The 22,379-nt window shown below is 40.2% G+C and overlaps 1 protein-coding gene across 1 annotated transcript in view; it reads right to left on the bottom strand.

Annotated features, from left to right (window-relative positions):
* The window catches only part of Pkp2 (plakophilin 2), a 65,477-nt gene that overhangs the window by 34,824 nt on the left and 8,274 nt on the right, over positions 1-22,379 (bottom strand). Inside the window, exons 2-5 of the mRNA XM_034515543.2 lie at positions 20,532-20,644; positions 19,654-20,222; positions 14,822-14,957; positions 2,413-2,620 (exon numbers count right to left, since the gene is read on the bottom strand). Of these exons, the coding sequence (XP_034371434.1) occupies positions 2,413-2,620; positions 14,822-14,957; positions 19,654-20,222; positions 20,532-20,644 (1,026 nt within the window). The remainder of the gene's footprint in view (positions 1-2,412; positions 2,621-14,821; positions 14,958-19,653; positions 20,223-20,531; positions 20,645-22,379) is intronic.

Here is a 22,379-nt window from a genome sequence, read left to right as displayed (position 1 = left end):
CTAAACCTTCCCAAGGCTAGCATACATTTCCCTCTGGTATTCCTGGCTTGACACCTTCTAAATCTATGTTTTATCTTTGCTGCCCTGTTACCTTCTGGATAGTGCACCCCCCACCTCCATAAGGCTGCTTTCCTTTTCCACCTACATTGTTGGATGATTTCTCTTCTACAGGAATTGAGTCTCATCTCTCTGACTCCAAGTCATCTACAACTAAAAGAGCAATGGTCTAATGATTGCTAAAATATATCGTCTCATGACTCTGAATGGATGTCACTTTAATGATTAGATTTTTGATTCAGAAACGTAGTATTTAGGGTTAAGTTTTTATTTGCCTCTATTTTAACTTCACAGAAGTTTATTCACAGAACCCAAGTCTCTCTCTCTCTCTCTCTCTCTCTCTCTCTCTCTCTCTCTCTCTCTGTCTGTCTCTGCTGAGATCAGTCTACCTGCTTTCTATCAATAAGTACTCATTTTAGCCAAGAAAAAAAAAGAAAACTTATTCTTGTTAGGGATAATTTAAATGCATAGCAATTATAAGAATTCCACTGTCCATAAGTTTATGGCCAAATATGATGATATTAAAAAAAAAAAAAAACACAGAGAAACTGGTAAACGGGTCTTACAGCTATTAAAACACATATTTTACTAATATTGTTCACTACAAGAGGAAATACAGTTACTTAAGCAAATCTCCTTTACTTTTAAATAGCAAAATATAGATTTTTACAGTGAAGAAATATTGCTATCTTCACTGAAGAATAAGGACCAAAAATGACACAGACAAATGAGAGCAGGCCCAATAAAATGGAGACTCACATCCAGGCATCTCACTATGTAAATGTGGCTATGTTAGGCCAAACAGTCTCTGAGACTTAGGAAGACTTATATTTAGGTTTCTTACTATGTACAAGCATCTATATTAGTAGACTCTCTTTCTGAGGCATACAAAGCCTGTACCAGAGCTAAAGGGAATCATTTACGGCAATTTGCATCAAATGCCAAAAAGTCAGTTCAGCACAGTTAATACAATTATATGTCCTCCTATACGGAGAGCTGGCTTGCACTCTATTCCTCAGCTGTGCACATGGCCTCTGATGCCTGGATGGTTGCTATGGCATCAGCATCACAGAATGCTCTTTGACCTTAGCCTATCATCTATACAAGAAAAGTGTAGATTAATGGATTATTTTCTTGAAATTACCCCCTCACCCAACTTTCCCTGCTACTATGCATCCTAACCCAATTCCTTACTCCCATGTTTCCTTAGTGTGACCAGCAGCCTTTACATCCCTTTAAAGACCCACAATGAGAGGACCTCCTCCCAAGGTTGTTTTCTGACTATGAAAAGGAGAATAGGCTTGATTTTCTTATGGTTCATTGCTGCATGAAGAAAATGCTGAGTTCTAATGCAAGGTTTGGTCTTTTATCACACTAAGTCTTTCACACTTTAGCTGAGTAGATGGAAAATCAAAACAATTTCCCCAGCCTGGGGCTCAGTGCCTAACATCTCAAAGGTGTGCTCTAAAATTAAGGCATCATTTCTGCAGATGTTTTCACATAAGCGACAGATGTACATATATATACATACATGCATATACATGCACATATACATACATACATACACCTATGTGTGTGTGTTATATATTTCCAGTAAGATACATTGGTAGAATTTTATATTAGAAAAGTTAAGAGATCTGTTTAGCAGCAAACTTGCCAAGGGCCTAAGTTCAAGTCTTGGTAGTAAGAAAGAAAGTATTTACCAGAACATTGGTAACTATTATTATTGATTCTTAAAACCTTTGATAACTTTAAAAGTATTACATATTTGAGCTGCAGATTCTTTGACAGTAAAACTGACATTTAATACCTCATATTATCTCGAAATCTAAAGTCTCTTTTGGTGATAACTACATTTCAAAATCTCTTGAGCTATGAAGGCTGTAGTAGGAGGAGTCTAGGTGGCAGAAAGACAGAAAAATGGCTCTTTGCATTTTGAACAATTTGAATAATGACCACTTATGAACCTTTGCATTTCCTTCCCCTTACAGATCCAGAATGCTGACTGTTGAATAAACAACTGGACATGCTTCCTATTTCCTACAATGTTGGGGACACCTGGGGTAACATCAATCCCCATGTATGTTCAAACCAAAAGGTAGCTATTAGTGAAGGTAAGAAAAATTTTCACATCGTCAAAAGTTGTTTTATAAACATTTAGCCATAGATTTATAGAGTTTTTCATTTAAAATATTAAGCAAAAACTTCAGAATATTTTCTCCTCCAGAAGAAAGGAGTTCACCTTCTGGTGGCTTACATCAATGAGTCCACTCCAGGAAACTTAAGAAAAACACATGATGTAAAGCATCTGGCTGGCTCTGCACAGTTCAGCTCTTAATAGTTAGTAGGAAATACCTGTTATTTGCTTTTTTATCTCCAAGTCTCTGGTTTGCTTCAGCACCTGCAGTAGCCGAGGCACTCCATTCAGTTCAGCTACCTCCAACTTGTTATCATTGTCTTCAAATACCAAGTTTCTCAAGGCCCCACACGCAGCCCGCTGAACATCTTCGTTCTGAACTTTGAGCAGCTGCAGGAGCTTAGGGATGCCTCGAAGTTGATTGACCTAGGGAAGGAATAAATGTATCTAACTGTAATGGCTATTCCTGGTTCTCAATTTAGCATATCTGGAAGGAACTACAATCCAGAAGGGCACACCTGTGGTCCAGATCTTGAGGCTGGAAGACACAAGTTTCTGACCTGGATCTTGGCATGGAAATCTTGAGGCATAGTGGCTATAAAAAGCTTAGGCCCAGGCAAGGTAGTACACACCTTTAATCCCAGGAGACTAAGGCAAGGAAATCTCTGAGTTCAAGGTCAGTCTGGGACAAAGCAAGTCCCAGATCCAGGTGTGGTGGTACACTCCTTTAATATGGGCCACACCTTCTGCTGGACACCTACATAGGGACACTGGAAGAAGAAACATTCGCTCTTTTTTGACTGCTTGTACTTACTTGCCACTACATCTGTTAGAACCCACTTCTACAGGAGACCAGCTCAAACAGCCTCCTGGGACTGAGCAACTACTAGATTCTTGGACTTCCCATCCACAGCTACCCATTGTTGGGTTAGTTAGACTACAGACTGTAAGTCATCACAATAAATTCCCTTTTTATAGAAAGACATTCCCATTCCAAAAGTTCTGTGACGCTAGAGAACTCTGACTATACAATAACCCTACTTATTAACTTTGATGTGGCATTAAGACATTCGATATCTTAGTAATAGATGTTCACTGATACTGATCAAAATACTTAAAATCAGTCAACACTGTATGCAGCACAATCTGGGACTCAGGTTGTACAGAACAGCTGTTCCAAAGGCAAAATCTGTCAATAAGCTTTCAGAAGAAAGGTTAAGAATGGGTGAAGAGTATTTAAGAAGAGAAAAAGAACTTGGTAATAAAAGCCTGGAAAAAAATAAAACGTAAGATAACCTTAAATCTGAGGACTAGGAAAGTTTGACAAACGAACACAAAATTACACAAGTGCTTTTTCCAGAATAAATTTTTAAAATTAATGAAAATGAGTAGAAATTACCATCAATAGTAGGAAAAATACATTTACTATGGCAACATTGGAAGCTTGTAATCTACCTCCAAATCTAAGTCACTGCCAACTGCCTAGAGTACTTAAAAGGAAGCTATGTGGGAATTTTAAGTAAAAAATTTATACCTTTGAATGTGCCATTTAAAACATTTCTTCTACCCATACATGCAAGGGAGAATGTCTATTAGGAGAAAGAGCTACACCTAGGAAGGGAAGAGAAAGACAGATTTCTTAGCTAAATATGCTATAAGTGCCTGTAATCCTACCACTTGTGAAGCTGGAGAAGGCTAGTAAGCTACAAAGTGAGACTCAGTCTCCAAACACAGCAAAATAAAACAAAAGAACAAAAAACAAAAAGCAAGATAAAATAAAACAAATGCATTAGATTTGCAATGGTAGATTAAAACAAGTACACATGAAGAGTTAAGTCTGAGCAGTGATTTAAGTGTCTTAGGCTACACACACCATAAAAGAGGCCAGGACATGAACATGTCGTCTGGTCATCTGATGGGAGCTTGCAGTCTATGGTTGTCCACATCTTTGCCATCTACATCTGCCTGGCATATTTTCAAGTTGGCAAGGGCTTTTGGTACAGACTCATTTGCATCATTATAATGCAGATGTTGTTAAGAAGTCTTTTTTTATGACTGACAATTGGCTTTGTTGTCAAATGAGGCATACGGGTGCCTGAACATTGTGCAGCTGGTGCCAATGGCACATTTGCATATTACACATTACATCAAACTCTAGCTTTCCTCTCTAATACAGAAAGCATAATGAGGACTGGCAAGATGGCTCAGTGGGTAATAGTGCTTGCTTCCAAGCCTGATGGCCTAAGTTTAACTCTGGAACCCTAAAAATCAAGTGAAAAGCTGTGGGGTATGCACATCCATGCAGGTTCTTACTAGGAAATGAGACGCAGAGACAGGAGAATCCCTGAAAGCTTGTAGGCAGCTAGTCTGCAGCCACAGGAAGACAGAGGAAGAGAATAAACTCCCACGAGTTGTCCTCTGATCTCCACTTGTGTGTCATAATGCATGTGTGTAGGCACACACATATAACAAATGAATATGAAAAAATAGCAAAAGTAGAATTTATGGCAAGAGTTCTCCAACTTTATATTTTATTTTGAATTGATCAGGGAAAAGATTAACAAGACAGGAAAAAACAACAGCATTATAAAATAATCTAAATAGTAAATTATAATCAAAATAATCACTGCAAAAAGTTTCTCCTTTCCATTCTGTCTGAGGTGTCACCATAGTGTTGAATTTCATATATATTATTGTAGGAGGAGTTAAGGTGGGAGGAGCTAAGGGAGGAAGAGGAAAAGGAAGAGGAGGAGCTAAGGGAGGAGAGAGAGAGAGGCAAACATGGAGGTGGATATTCACACGTCTTTGCCAGTCAAAGGTAGTTGGTATATCTAGGTTGGGTACTGGGTTACGCTTCTGATTGTATGGGCATCTTGTTATTGATCATTACCAAATATATAAGCCTTTGAATAATCTAAGCATTAGAGTCTCATCTGTACTGAGCCTGTGTGGTTGGTGGGATAGTCTTGGCAATGCCCAGCCTTGCAGAGACAGTGTGGAAGACTGGCAGAGCCATCTCCCATGCTGGTGTCTCGTGGGCGGCAGGGCTGGTGTTTCTGGTTGGCCATTTCTAGCTGCAGTGTAGCCACGTGGTTGAGCTAGGCAGAGACACCGCAGCATAGATAGTTGGCTTCACCAGAGGCCACTCTTTAAATAATCACTACAACATATTATCTATTTCATAGCTTGTGGTGACATTAAGGGAAGTACTTTTTATGAAAAACAGTTACATAAAAAACAAAAATGGGGCAAATACTGTCTGAATACTTGGTTGGAGGTTAGGCCAAATCTGGCACCTCAAGAGAAAACTTCTGTGGGTGGTATTGTCTAATATGCCTCTGCCTGAAACACAGAGTAGACTAAGAAATCAGGGCATAAAAAAAAATTAGGCTAGTGCTTATGGTACTGGAAGGTATTTTAAATGCTACCAAAGGAAAGAAGTACAAACCAACCCTTGCTCAGTCATTATTAGAGAAGTTTCTTCTTAAAGTACATGGAAATTAACAGAGATCCACAATCAGGCAATGTGCAAGAGAGTGAGAGATTTTAGAAAACTCAATCCTAAATGGGATGTTTTCATCAAACCCCTCCACTCAGAGCTCAGGGACGCATGTGGAAGAGGACTGGCAAGATGGCTCAGTGGGTAACAGTGCTTGCTTCCAAGCCTGATGGCCTAAGTTTAACTCTGGAACCCTAAAAATCAAGTGAAAAGCTGTGGGGTATGCACATCCATGCAGGTTCTTACTAGGAAATGAGAAGCAGAGACAGGAGAATCCCTGAAAGCTTATGGGCAGCTAGTCTGCAGCCACAGGAAGACAGAAGCAGAAAGATTTTAAGAGCCAGACGTGATAGATGACTTCAGGGAAACTGTAATCCAGACACAACAGGAATGATGTGCATGTAAACTAACAGATACTATGGCAGCATGTGAAAGAAAATTTTGAAATAGGACCAAGCTAATAAAAATAGCAGGGCCCTGTGATTCCTTTTCCCTAACCTAAATAGTTAAAAATGCCTGTCAGCAGGTTTGGGCCCAGTTAATTAGCCACAGAGTATGTGGAGTTACAGGACAAAGGCCTGTTGAATCATCCAAGGAACTGGCTGGCCATGAAAGATAAAAAGTATGCAAGGACATCCTTAGAAGAACAGAGATATATCCAAATGAGTAATGGGCCATCTGGTGTTCTTCCACCCTTCCCTGTTTTGGGCCTGCTTGGCCTGCACAGCCTGCTGATGTTCAAAAATGTAAAACAATCACTCATGTGTACCCACATGAAAATCTCCCACTTCCCCCACCCCTTGCCTATAAAAGTCCTAATCCTTTGAGCCTCGGAGTCAGTCCCTCTATCTCCTATGTGAGATATGGAGATATGTGCTGACCCAGAGCTCTCATATTAAACTGCCTCACGTGTTTGCATCAAGCTGGTCTCTCCCTTGGGTGCCGCCGTCCTGAGGCTTGAGTGGGAATCTCCCTTTGGGGTCTTTCACATGCACAAGGAGAACTGCATGTGTTCAAGCCAAATAGGGTCCCAGCATTTAGAAGGAGACATGGACCCTACAGGATCACACCCTATGAAGAAGCTATCTGCAATTGATATCCACTAACAAATAGTAAATCAACACAATATTTAATAATGAACTGGTCATTAAAGAAATCAAGAAGGAAAGGAAACAACAACAACAAAATCCTAGAACTGAGTAAGAACACAACACACTTACAATGTGTGGTGGTTTGAATGAGTGGCTCCAAAGGGTCATTATATATTGCAAAGCTTGGTCTCCCACTGGTAGAACTGTCTGGGAAGGATTAGGAGGTGTGACTTTGTTGGAGATGGTGTGTCATGGAAGAGGGGGGCTTTACAGATAAGGGTGTAAGCTCTTAGCTATTACTCCAGAAACATGCCTGCTCGCTGTCATGGTCCCTGCCATGATGTTCATCAACTCATTCTGTGAAAATGTTAGTTTCCAATAAACTCTTCCTTCTGTAAGTTGCTTTGGTCATGATGTTTTGTCACAACAATATAATAGTAACTAAGATAAAACTTGGTACCAAGAAACAGGATATTGCTGTGACAAGTCTGACCATAGTGTTCTTTACAAGAATGTAAAAGATTTGGTGATTCTGGACAAAAAAAAAAAAAAAAAAAAAAAAAAGGTTGAACTATAAGGGGGCTTAATGGGTCACCCTAGTGGGAGCTTAGAAGACTGTAGTGCTGAGATCAATGTAGACTTTGAAGGCTAAGCTCTAGGTGATTCAGAGGGGAAGATATTAGCAACTGGACTAGAGACCATTCTTGTGATGTTTCAACAAATAATGTGGCTGCCTTTTTCCCTTTCTAAAAACCTACCTGACACTAAATCAAAAAGTTTTAGACTAATTTTATTAGTTGAGGAAGTTTCAAGACAGGTTGATATTGACCTTGTTGGTATTAGCAATCACTTTTATGTGGTGCTACAATGGAAGAAGCAAGAGGGCTTCACTTTCTTTTCCTCCTCCAAATGCAATCTCTCAGCTTCACTCCCAGCTCTGTAGCAGACCAAATTCTGTGACCTCATCTTCTCTGACCCCATCTCATGAAGATCACACAGATCTTTCTCACATCCTTTCTCACTACTCCATCCCTTTGTCATTGACACCAACTCTCTCATGCATTCCCTGGGACCCACTGGCCACAGTGGCCAGGGAAACAGGTAGGCAACTTTCACTTCACCTTCTTCCCTCCAAATCCAGTCCCCTAGCCTCATCCCTACCTGCTGTGGCCTCTCTTCCCTCTATGTCCCCATTTCCAGGGGACTATATGGATCCTGGAGGCATATATTACTTTCTTCCCTCCTGGGGACCCCCTCAACACCACTCACCTCTAGCCCACCCACATTCCTAGGTGTTAGTTCTCAATACCTAGAAACAACTTCTTACATGAAATCCCTACCTACCAGGATCCTAGAAGCATTCCCTACCAGGCACCCCATAGCCACAGACTCTCCTAAGAACAAGAGAGGGCAACAGAAACCAAAGAACAAAACACCCAGCCAACAAGGATAAGAATAGGTATTACCACCCAGAATTCTAATCTCCCCTAACACAGATGCCTAGACTCCAACATAAAAACACAATAAATAACAGAGAAGACCATGATTATCTATTAGAGAACAGGAAAACACTGCTACAAGAAATGCAATATCACTAAAGACAAGGACTTCAAAATAGCTTTTATGAATGTTAGATGTTCTTGAAGAAGTTATGAATAAATCCATTAAAGAAATCTATGGCCAGGCGGTGGTGGTGCATGCCTTTAATCCCAGCACTCGGGAAGCAGAGGCAGGCGGATTTCTGAGTTCGAGGCCAGCCTGGTCTACAGAGTGAGTTCCAGGACAGCCAGGGCTACACAGAGAAACCCTGTCTCGAAAAACAAACAACAACAACAACAACAAAAAAACAACAACAACAAAAAAAAGAAAAGAAAAAGAAAAAAAAGAAATCTATGAAAACACAACAATGGAATGTAATGAAAAAAATTGTTTAAGACAGGAAAGTGGAAATAAAATCACTAAAGAAAACCCAAACAAAGGGAAAAAGTAGAAATGAAAAGTTCAGGAACTCAAACAGAAAGCTTAGAGACAAGCCTAACCAACAGAACACATGAGATGGAAGAGAGAATCTTGGTATTGAAGATAAGACAGAAAAAATGGTTATCTCACTCAAAGAAAATGTTAAATCTATAAAGCTTCTGGCACAAAACATTCAGGAAATCTGGGATACAACAAACAGACTAACCACTATTATTAGGGATAGAGGAGGGCAGGTCAAAAATCACAGAAGATATTTTAAACAGAATCATAGAAAAAAATGTTCTTAATCCAAAGAAGACGATGCCTATCAAAAAACAAGAAGCATACAGAACACCCTAAAAGATTGAACAAGAAAAGAAATTTTTCCATGGCACATAATAATTAAACATTAAATGCATGGAACAAAGAAATAATATTAAATACTAAAAGGGGAAAGATCAACAAACATGACTTTTATATGGAGACTCTAAAAAGCCTGAAATTCCTGGTGAGATCATCTATACATTCCAGGAGACATTCCTTGATAAAAGGAAATTCAATAAGCATCTGTCTGCAGGCCCAGCCCTACAGTAGGTGCTGGAAAGAAAACATCAGCCAGAAGAGTTAACCACATTGAAGAAAACACAAGGAATAAATAATATTGACCAGCAAACCAAAGGGTGGGAGGGGAAGCCTAGCATGAAGCAAGGAAATACTGGGTATCAGCACACTTCTCAGTGACATCTCTCAACATCAATGGTCTCAATTCTCCCCAAGAAAATACAAACTAACAAAATGGATCTAAAAACAAAATTTATCCTTCTGCTGCATCCAAGAAACAAATCTTAACATCAAGGATAGACATCAAATCACAGTACAAAATACAAAAAGATATTCCAAGCAAACAGACAGCAAGCTGGTGCGGCCATTTTAGTATCTAACAAAATAAACTTCAAACCAAAACTCATCAGAAGAGATAGGGAAGAACACTTCATACTCATCGAAAGAAAAAAAAATCTACCAACAGGGCATTGCAATTCTTAACATCTATTCACCAAACACAAGGGTACCCACGTTCACAAAAGAAACGTTACTAAAACTTAAATCACACACTGACCATCACATGTTGATAGTGGGAGAGTTCAATACACAACTCTCACTTGTAAGACAGGCCATCCAGACAAAACATAAACAGAAATGCTGCAGTTGACTGACATAAAATCAAATGGACCTAACAGACATTTACAGAGTATTTCCCTAAACACAAAAGAATATACCTTCTTCTCAGCACCTCACAGAACTTTCTCCAAAATTGGCCACATACTCAGACACAAACAAATAAAAAAAATTGAAATAACACCTTGCATCAAATCTGACCAGTAGAGATTAAAACTGGACAACAACATCCACAATAGCAACAGAAAGATTACAAACTCAGAAGTGAAGAAGAAAATTAAAAGCTGTTTAGAATTAAATTAAAATAAATACATAACATACCCAAGCTTATGGGACACAATGAGGGTGGTTATAAGTGCTAAGTTCATAGCGCTAAGTGCCTACATTAAAAAATTTGGAGAGAACTCACAATGGTAATGTAACAGCATAGCTGAAAGCTCCAGAACAACAGTAACAAAGAAATAACACACAAAAGGAGTCTAAGGCAGAAAATAGTGACGCTTAGCAGGGCTTCACTTAAATTCAACTCAATTCACATCAATTAAATAGAAACAAACAAAATATAAAAGATCAGCGAAACAAAGAGTTGGTTCTCTGAGAGCATCAATTAAGATTTACAAATCCTTAGCCAAGCTAACTAAAAGGTAGAGAAGATCCAAATTAACAAAATTAGAGACAAAAACAAAATCGGGACATAGCAACAGACAGGGAGGAAATTCAGAGTATCAAAAGGACACACTTTAAAAACCCATAATCCTAGTAGGAAAATCAGAGAGAAACAGATAATTTTCTTGATATTTAACTATTTACCAAAGTTAAATCAAGACCAGACTAGCAATTTAAACATATCTATATATTCTAGTCAAATAGAAGCCATAATTAAGTCTCTTAACTAAAATCAAAACCAAAACAAACAAATCAAAAACCAAGAACCAAAACCCCAAAAGCCCTAGGACTAAATGGTATTAGAGAAGAATTCTATCAGATTTTCAAAGAAGAATTAAATCCAACACTACTTAAAGTATTCTTCAAAATACAAAGAATATACAAAGAATTCTACAAAATCTTGCCCCATTCATTTTATGAGTCCACAGTTACCCTAATTCCATAACCACATAAAGACTCGAAAAAGAAAATTATAGACCAATTTCCTTTATGAACATAGGCAAAAAAATTCTCAATAAAATGCCTGTAAACTGAATCCAAGAACACATAAAAAATAAATAAATTGATAAACATAACCCACAATATAAAAGAACTGAAAGAGAAAACCACATGATAATCTTTGAGATCATTAGGTGCAAAAGAGGCATAAGACAAAATTGAACACTCCTTCATGATAAAAGTCTTGAAGAGATTACAGATATAAGGGGCATATCTGAACATAATAAAGGCAATTTACGTTTATTTTGTTTGTTTGTTTATTGTATGCATCTGGGTGTTTTGTTTGCATGTATATCTGTGCATCACTTGCATGCTTAGCACCCGCAGAGGCCAAAATAAGGTGTCAGATCCCCTGGAACTGGAGTTTCCAACAGCTATGAGCATCCATGTGGATGCTAGGAACTGAACCCAGGTCCTCTGCAAGAACAGCCAGTGCTCATTAACCTTTGAGTCATCTCTCAAGCCTAATAAAGGCAACTTTATAACAAGCCCAAAGCCAACATCAACCAAAATAGGGAAAAACTGAAAGCTTTTCCACTAAAATCAGATACAAGATAAGGTTGTGCACTTTTCCATACCTTGTCAATACAGTACTTGAAGTCTTAGCTGGAACGGACAACAGAAGGAGATCAAGGTGATACAAAGTGGAAAGGAAGGAGTCAATGTATTTTTATTTGCAGATGATATTATACTCTACATCACTGACCCTAAAAATACCACTGGAAAACTCTTATAGTTGATAAACGCTTTCAGTAAAGTAGCTAGATATAAAATTAACATACAAAAATCAGCAGCCCTTCTATATAAAAATAATAAGCATACTGAGAAAGAAATCAAAGGAACGACACCTTTCACAATATCCTCAAAAATATAAAATATCTTGAATACGTAAAGTATGATAAATACTTTAAGACATTGAAGGAAGAAAGGACAATTTTCAGCTTCACATGGAAGCACAAAAGGCAGAGGATAGCTACAACAATCCTGACAATGAAAGAGCTGCTGGAGGGCTCCCCAGTCCCAGCCTCAAGGTACAGAGCAAGGAATAGATAGACAGCGTACAAAACCAGCATGGTGTTGACAAAGAAACAGATATACTGAATTGAATTGAATTGAATTGAAGACCCAGAAATAAGTTTATATTCCTATGGACACCCTATTTTTGATAAAGAAGCCAGAAATATACCGTGGCAAAAATATAGCATTTTCAAAAACTAGGCCCAGACAAACTGACTGACCACATACAGAAGAATCCAAGTAGATCAATACTTATCACAATGTACAAAACTGAACTCCAAATAGATCAAAGACCTCAATGTAAGACCAGATAGAACCTTGTAGAAGAGAAACTGAAGAATAATATTGAATGCATTGGCACAGGAAAAGACTTTCTGAATAAAACACAATTAGCACAGGCACTAAGAGCAACAATTAACAACTGGAAACTGATGAAACTGCAAAGCTTCTGTAGGGCAAAGTACACTATCATTTGAATAAACAGCGGGCTACAGAATGGGGAAAGGTTTGTACTAACTACATCTCCACTCGAGGGCTAATACCCCAAATGTATGAAACTTTAGAAAATGGTTATGAAGAAAACAAATTAATTAATTAATTAAAATTGGGGCACAGATCTAAACAGAGAATTCTCAGAAGAGGAAACTCAAATGGCTGGGAAGCACGTGAAGAAATGATCAACATTTAGCCACCAGGACAACCAAGATCAAAGCTCTTACACCTCTCAGAAGGACTAGGATCACACTGGTGAGCTTATGGAGTAAAGGAACACAGCCATGGCTGGTGGCATCCAAACTTACACAGCCACAATGGAAATCAATGTGTCAATTCCGCAGAAAGCTGGGAAACCTGTACCTCAAGATCCAGCGATACCACTCTTGGGTATACACCCAAAGGATGTTTCATCTTGACACAGAGACATTCACTCAACCATGTTCACTGCTGCTGAAATTAGAAGTCAGAAACCACCTAGATGTCTATGGACTTTGTAAAAATTTAATATAGTTACACAATAAAATATTACTCATTTATTTTAAAAATGACACCTGAAATTTGCAGATAAATGTCTGGAGCTTAAAAAAAAAAAGGCATCGTAAGTGAGGTAACCCAGACTCAGAAAGGTAAATATGGTATATAGTCACTTATATGTGGGCGTTGCTGTTCATTCTTTGATAAGAAGGCTACAATCCCTATAAGTGCAGAGGGTAGGTACAGAGTAGGAGACTACACTGCAGAAATGCATCTCTCTAGGGAAATAGGATACATATGGATGAATGGATGGATTGGGGTGGTAGTGGTGGCACTGGAACAGGAGGATCAAATGGGGAACAGGAGAGAAGAGGAGGGGGAGGGAGGGAGCATGGGGAGGGATAGCTAAAACTAAGGGCCATTTGAGGGTCACATGAAAACCTGATACAGTAGAAGCTTCCTAAAATACATACATAGATAACGTTGGTCTAAATAAAATTGCCAAATAACAGGCAGATGGATGGGAGCTCTAACTGGACATCTCCCATCAGCACACGAAGCACCCGGTGGCAGGAATGGGTTACATATAATTGTGTTTATCTTAGTCAGTGTTACTATTGCTGCGACGAAACTTTATGAGCAAAAGCAAGTTGGGGAAGAAGGGTTTATTTCACTCACAGTTTCATGTCACAGTTCATCAAAAGCAGTGAGTGCAGGAACTCAAGCAGGAACCTGGAGGCAGGAGCTGGTGCAGAGGCCATGGAGGGGTGCTGCTGAGTGGCTTGCTCTGCATGGTTTGCTCAGCCTGCTTTCTTATAGAACCCAGGACCATCAGCCCAGAGATGGTACCAGCCACACTGGGCTGGGTCCTCCCCCTCATCAATCACTAATAAAGAAAATGACTTACAGGCTTGCCTATGACATGTCAATAAAGGCATTTGTCAATTGAGGTTCCCTGCTCTCAGTGACTTTAGCTTGCATCAAATTGACGTAAACTACCAGCACAGTGTTGTTGGACAAAGGGATTCCATGGGACGCCTTAAACAACTCCGGTTATTGCATATTTGTTGCCCTCCACAAATTAACAGAAAAGGCCCCATTGCTCAAGACAACCTATATAGCTCACTAAACACAGAGGGTGCCTACCTAGAACCTTCACCCCTAAGGACTAGTCTTTATGACACTGGAGGATACTGTGCACACTACCAGAGGAGAAAGGGAAACACCAACCCAGCTACGAATCCCAAGATTTACAGTATATGCTGGTACAATAGTAACGCAAAGCTTATGGAAGTAACCAACCAAGATTTGTATTTGATTTAAGGCCCACTCCATGAGATGGAACCCACACTCACCGCTGCTTGGGTGACCAAGAACCTGAGACTATATAGGCCAGGGACCTAGTGGAAAATCAAATATCACTGTCCTGCTAGAGGAATGTAGCAATGAAATGAGCCCTAATGACACTCCACTATACCCATAGGTCAGTGCAACTCAAGTTCTCCTTAAACTCCCAGTGTAGGCAAGAATGAACTTGAATTTCTGACCCATTTGCCTTCACCCTGAGTGCTAGGGTTATAGGCCTGCGTCCACACTCCTGGTTTGTGAAGTGTTGGGCTTTATGTATACTAGGAGGCACTGTTTCAGTCTTCAGTGAAAGGTTTTCATTACATTAAGGACTGGTTTTGGTGTGCAAAGTCAGCATACCACTGACACTTTGCTGGATTTAACATGGGCTTAGAAGACACTCACCCTTTTTCGTGCTTCAGATTTTTGGAAGCTCTCATGCTGTATGAAGGTAGCTGCGGCAGAGATCTTGGTCACTGGCACATGGTCTGCATCCAGCATATTCACAGCTCGCTCCAAGGTCATCTCTATGTCTGCATTCCTAGACAAACAGTCACAGACAACATGGTGAAAATGCACACCGTGCTCTCTTGATTCCTGGGAGTGACCTAGCTAGTATTAGAAAGCACCTATAGAATCTGCACTCTAGATTTTCTTTAGCCTAAGAAACCTCAGTCCTGGAAATCAGAAGGTATCAGGCTAGAGGCAGAAGATCTCTAGTTCTCCTTAAACTGGTCTCTGAGGATGTTGTAGAAGAGAGTAACAATGTGTCCTAAAAAGAGAAACGCAACTCTCTAAGAGAAATAGGTACAGTATTGTAATCATACAAAAAACAATTACTCCAACCCCCCCCCCAATATAACCATTTAAACATAATTTAAGGAAAATGTGTTCATAGAAATGAAAAATTATCACTACTCTGGGAATTTCACAGCTACAGTAGAAACATCTCCCTAAAAACAAAAAAACATTGGATTTTCTCAGAGTTGCTCAGAATCTGCTCTTTTACTTGAGAATACAACAACAGCCAGAAAAACTCAGTTTTGTTTTAGTAAAATAAGTCATGCTGGTGTGACAGATTCATCAGGCAAAGCAATGCGTAACTGTCTTTCTAGAAATGCCTTTCTTTAACACTTCAACCCCACTCTGCTACCCTTCCTTGGGCCATTGTCACAAAGTTCACCGGCAGGTTAGTTAAGGTGATGGTGGAGTCATATGTAGGTAAATACAGAGTCTCCCTTATGGAGGACATTGCATTTTACCATTGGGGTGAAACATAACCCCAACTAATTCTCAGAGCAATACTTTCCTTTGTAATTCCTGCTGGGAGGTGACTGGGTTAGAGAGTCTAAAATGGACATGGGTACAGTTAACTCATTCCAGATAATACAAACACCCAAGACATCTTGTGAGATTGTTTTCTAACATATGCCAGCAAGTTCAGTGTGGAAAGTCTTTCTTTACCAATTATTATATGCACACATGAGAAGTCAATGTATGTAGCACTGTGACTGGTGCCCCTGTGTGGTGGTAAGCGTACAGCAGGTATGGACATAAGAAGCAATTCAATGTATTTGCTGTAATATATTTTCAACACAGAATCTCAGAACATGCTACCTCAAAATATGAAGTTTTGGCTACTGTTTATGTTGTGCTAAAAGGCACTTCATGAGTATAAAGGTATTTAAAGAAAAGCAGAACACTGGTGTCCTCTATACTAAGAACTGTACAATGTTTCCATATTTGAAAATATAATTCAGGAGACAATTGCAATTGGTTAAAAAGTGATGGCAGGCCAAAGCTAGGATTCAACCTAACATGCTAACATGTACAATGTTCAGCTCTGTGTCCAACCCCCAGTAGCAGGGTAGAAGCACAAACCTATAATCCCAGTACTTGGGAGGTAGAGGCAGAAGGATCAGAAGTTCAAGGCCAGTGTGGGCTACATGATAACACTTGTTGAGGTCCACAGAAATATGACTTGCTAGATGGGTTTGGGGAGGTAAGTGAGAGATCAGAAAGACCAGTTGTTCCTAGGTTCCTGTCTTCTAAACTAGAAACTCAAAAAGTGAGCCTTCAACAATTTTAGTTACGATTCTCAGTGTAGATCAGCTGAGGTGAGAGCGTGGTAGCAGTGTACTTCCATGGTTTCCATGGCAATACATATACACACCACACCACATACATATCATACAAATACACGCTACACAGACACACACATATATGCACATACATATACCACATACACATACATGTTCCACACACACACACTGACTCCATACACATACACACATATCACATATACATATATATATATGCACACACACATACGTACACACATCACATATAGACACACATGCTACACAAATATACACATGCATACACACCACACACATACATAAACATCACACATAGACACACATGCTACACACATATACACATGCATACACACCACACACATACGTACACACATCACATATAGACATACATGCTACACACATATACACATGCATACACACCACACACATATGTACACACATCACACATAGACACACATGCTACACACATATACACATGCATACACACCACACACATACGTACACACATCACACATAGACACACATGCTACACACATATACACATTCATATACACACACATCACACACAGTGACATTATACACATACACACATGCACACACACCACATACATACACACCACACACACATATACACGCATCACACACATACATACATACAAAATAAAAAACTTAACAAATGTAAATAACAACTACAACAGGAAGAACACAAAATACTATTGGTCAGAATAAGAGCCTTTATAGAAAGAATGACCCTCCTCCAAAAAAAAAAACTCTAGTAATTTTTTGTGTGTTGAATGCCCAACTTACATTCCTGCCACACAGTTTGCCCCAGTCTTTATCTCCTGATATAGCATACGGTTCCATCTCTGAAGCCATCAGGCTCCTGTAAGTGTTGTCGAAAGACATGAAAATTGCCCGACTGTCCAAGGTGTGAAAAGAATGCTGCTATGGACATGACTCACTCCCGTTAGTGGAAAACTCAGAGACAGACACTTCTGAGAGCATCACAAGAGTCTAAGGTGAGACAGTAAAGCAAGCCTTCAACTGGGAAGTAACTATAGAAAGAAACCCAGTTGAAAGCAGGTGTGTGTAAGAGATGGGAAGATGCTGCGTCCTCAGTGGTCCTGATGTCTGTATGACATGCTCAGTGTAAATTAAATTAGTGATAACCGTGTGGTCAGCATTCCATTACAAAAGGACAACTGATTATTCTTCACAAACTATTAATTAAAAATAGGAGACAGAAGTATAACTGCAAGTTTTCCCAACAGGAAACCTAGAGTCCAAAATAAGAAAGAAAAAAACAAACCTCTTTGAGGTTTTAGACTATACCACCTCACAATATGCGGTTTCCGTTATTGACTGTGTCAGATTGGAAACCACAGATAGGAAAGCAGTCTTGTGCTGCTCAAAGCAGGCCACAAAACTTCGCAGAAGAAAGGCAACCTCCTTGCACAAGACAGGATAGTCTTATCCTCAGAGGCTAGTGATTAGGCTGAAAGAGACACTAACCCTTATCTTCTGTTAATAAACACTTGTCTTCTGTTAGCTCTTAGAGGCACAGCTCCTGGTCTCTGCTCCATGGCTCTGTCCCCTGGTTCAAACGGTATATAAACACTGGATGCTTTGGGGCTTACTTTCCTTTGTAAAGAATTCTCCTTTATATGTTAAAAAATAAGGATATATGCTTTCCTATTGTTAGAATAGTAATTAGAATAAACATGACATTCAGGACAGTCAGTGTGACTGTTGTTTACTCTAACCCGCTGTAGGTGGCAAGCGGCCTGGAAGTTTGCTGAAGGTCCACTCTTAGTCTCTTTATCTGATCCCAGAGTGCACTGCTCTCCACTCTCTAATCATTCCACACAGAGTGGTTGCTTACAACACACCCTGCTTACTTTCCTCTCCCAGACCCTCACCCCAAGTTTTTCTCTCTGTAGGGCTTTATACAGGGATGCATACAGAGTACAGGGCACTCTGGAGACATCTAAGATTCATTTGTTGAATTATTCATCTCTAAGAAGTACAGAAATTTCATTTGTAGAAAAATCCATGTATAATGTTTCACTTGGTGGTTTCTTTTATTATTTATTTTTATTGTATGTGCATTGGTGTTTTGCCTATATGTATATCTGTGTGAAGTTGTCAGAACCCCTGGAATTGGACAATGAAAAGCTGTCATGTGGGTTCTGGGAATTGAACCAGCGTCCTCTGGAAGAGCAGCTAGTGCACTTAACCACTGAGCCATCTCTCCAGCTCCTCACTTGGTAATAAAAAAAAAAAAAAAAAAAAAAAAAAAAAAAACCACCTTTCTCTTTAGTCTGCTTTAGACAAGTGCTGAGTGTCTCCTCTACCCTCAAGACTGTTTCAGCTGCCATCAGCCACTGCCTGACTGAAACATTTCCAATCTTCTGGGAAAATAAACCCTTAGTTTAGTACTTTGCACCACAATGTAAGTTTACAGTTGCATTTAGATATTCCATAGGAGAGACCCACACATATGAAAATATACTCGGAGGGCATAAAAAGGTAGAGTCTGGAAACAGGGTCTGGCCAAAGGGAAATGTGAAACAGCAGAGTAAGGGCAGAGGACTCGGAGTGGGTGTGTGGTAAGTGTTTGTACAGGGTACCAGCAGGAAGGCAGCTGCCATTGGGTCCTCAATACAGGAGTGCCTCTTTGCCTCTCTTTCCCGGGGGAAGCAAAACTTTCCCTTCAGAAATAAAAGTTAACTCCTCTTAGTCTCTAGAATTTGAGAATCTCCATAAGAGATTACTCTTTGAAATATAATTTTATAATTATAAATAATAAATATCTATATTTATAAATATAAATATTCTATGAAAATTACACCATCCATTAAAACAATATTCTGACACAACTACAGCTAGTGATTGTAGAATTCAAGTAACAAAAGGATCCAGGCTGCAAAAAGTCGTTATTTTATCTCTGTCGTCTTTCACTTTTTCATTCCTCTTTCAGGATACATTTTTACCGCGTCTTTGTGAACCTGCCTCGCTCTTAGGGTGCTGAGAATACAGGGTTAAGTCGGACATTAGCAAAAAGCTAGAAAACTGGGGCAAAAGGTAAGTTAATGCATAAACACAATATAAAACTGTGAGGCAGGTTTGGAGGCTCACCCCAGCTGGGCGTCAGTGAAGGCGCTCCTGTCCCCATGCGCACCCCCGCTGCCCACTGCAGCCTGGCCTGCGGTGGGCAGCATCCTTCCTGTCTCTTGCAGGGTGCTGCGGACTGAGCTCCGGGGCCAGGAAGACCGGGCGGCTCTGCTCTGCGAGCCCTGAAGCCGAGCCTGGCTCACGCGCACAGTGGTCTCCTCCAGCAGGCTGCCCGCGCTGTGGCTGGTGCCAGGAGGGTGGGTGGTAATCGCAGGGTTGAGCGGGCTGTCGAAGACTGCATCGCTGAGTGACCCGTACCCAGGTGGCCTGCGGGCTGTGCCAGCCTGGCGCAGGCCCAGGATCTCTGAGCGTGCATAGCGTGGCAGGGTGAGGCGCCCACCAGGCACCACGTGGCTCCGCCAGGCATACTGGTATTCGCTGTGCCCATAGTGGGTCCTCTCTGGGCTGCTATCTGGGGAAATCTCAAGTCTCCTCAGAGGCTGCCTCCAGGATCTCTCCTCCACTGATTTCTGGGAACTGTACTGTGCTGTCCCTCTCCCCCAACGATTTCCGTAAGTGGCAGTCACTCCAGCCTATATGAGAGAAATAAAACGTAAATAAAGCATTAATGACTGACTTTGGGACTACAATTTAACATGCCCATTTCTTTTAATAAAATGGAAGTCAGTACCTTTGGGTTACCCTGAGTCATATTTGTTTGTACTAGAATTTAATATTGTTTAAACTTCTAAACTTTAAAGTCCCAGTTTTCTATAATGTTTACACAAATTTTCTCAAAAACTGGGAAAGGAGACCACTTGAAACAAATTATCCCCTGCTCCTAGAGTCTGAAACTGCTTTCCTGATAATCTGATCACAGGTTATGTTTACTGATGTCCCACCTTAAGCATGTCATAGTCCCTAGTGACAGGTGACTGCCTTCCAACAAAGTCATTCTCAACCAAGTGCAGCTTGTGGACATACTCAGGAACACTGCTGGTTCTGAGAAGGTTCCCTGAAATGAAGAAAATGTTAAAGTAATTTAGAATACAAACGTACCAGTCAGCAATGACCAGAAGCATGACAAGCATTTATGTTTATATGTAACTGTTTTAAAACACTGGTTGAAAGCTGTCATTTGGAAAGACAAATGACCAGAGGTTATCAAAACATTTACTGGGTGTTTCCAAGTGCCAGGAGGTGTATGCCGGTAATCCTGAAATTTCTCTTTCTGAGTTGCAGACAGCCTGAATGAAATCAAGCAAGTTACAAAAACCAAACAAACAAAAAGCAAAACCCCAAACAAATCAAAACAAGAAAACAATGGAAAGTACAAAACCCACATAGGTGAGAGGACTTTAGAAAAGTCCAGTGATGCTGCTGGCTGACCAGTGCTGGGGGGCCACCGGCTTGGTTCTGTCCCAGGAAGTTCGGTTTTTTAAATCAGAGATAAGCTGTGCTCCCTGGGTAGGAGCTCTGGAATTTTTTGCTGTTCCCTACTAGATAAGGGAGCTCTTATAAACAAGGTGGTGGGGCCGGTGTAGTCACAGACACCACTGAGCAATCTAAAGCTAGGCTAAGGTGTGTTGGCATTGTGAGTTGGTAGCTAAGAAATCAACCTCTCTTCTACGATGACTGGAGGACTGTGCCTTTGAAATCGGGACACTAGCGGACTATTTTATAACACTTGAGGGGAACGCAAGGCCTTGTGCTCAGTGATGCGTCTCACACATTCATTACTCATCTCTGAGGAACGTGGGGTGGAAGACGGCGCTGCCCTCTCCTGCCTCTTTAGCCTTCTCTTGGCATCTGTTTTGTAATCTCTTAAGTGGAAAATAAAAGACTTCTAAAGCCTAGGTAGTGTCGCTTATTTTTAATTTCTGTCCTGTAGCGTTTCTTTTACACGTGTGAGGAAGAAAGACACTAAGTTATCCTAAGAGCCTCAAGAGAGACGCTGAGAAGAACAGAACAGTTTTAACATGATGGGACACTTTCCAACAAAGTGTTTAAATGTTTACATTTCAAGAGGCTAATAATTATTCACAAATTACTTGGCGGGAAAATGAAGATTGTTGTAACCAGAAAGCTAAATACAGTTTGAATCCATTTGAATTATGTTTGGACATGTGTCCCTATTTCCTGATGCCAATCAAGCGTTTTTGTCTGGTTTCTGAGGAGAGGCTTGTACCTGTCCCTTTCAAGGCACTGAAATATTTGTTAACCAGAAATTCATGAGGCATGGAAAGGGAGAGAAGCTTCTGACTCAGGAATTCATTGAAGACTTATGCCTTTGAAGAAGGAAGAACCCAGTACAACTAGCAACTCAGTGAAAGACTTCCCAGCTATCATCTTACAGTTCCTTGGGAATCTCAGCAGAAACTCCATTGGCAGGAGACAGACACCATGTTATGTTTAGCCCTACTGACTGCTGGTTTTACATTATCAGATCATAATTCTATGGAAAGAATCTCCAGAGCCACTTATAAAAAGGAGGGGGGACTTCTTTGCAACGTTGTGAGATTGAGCCTTCTGAGAGCCACTAGGATGGCACAGGTGGCTAATGCTAAAACAATCATGACTTTCCCTTGAGGGGCCGGTACCCACACTTGGGTGTGTCTCACTTCCCATCTCTGGGATCTTAGGCATGTTACCTCCATGTGAACACCTTACTTTCTCTCTTAACCTTAATTCTCAGGCTGATATTAAAAGATTATTAAAAATAAAATCGCTAACTTTAGTTCACATCTGCT

The sequence above is a fragment of the Arvicanthis niloticus genome, chromosome 12 (genome assembly GCF_011762505.2).
Source record: "Arvicanthis niloticus isolate mArvNil1 chromosome 12, mArvNil1.pat.X, whole genome shotgun sequence".
NCBI classification, from domain to species: domain Eukaryota; kingdom Metazoa; phylum Chordata; class Mammalia; order Rodentia; family Muridae; genus Arvicanthis; species Arvicanthis niloticus.
Note: the sequence above shows the minus strand (reverse complement) of the source record. Positions and strands in the feature narration are given on the sequence as shown.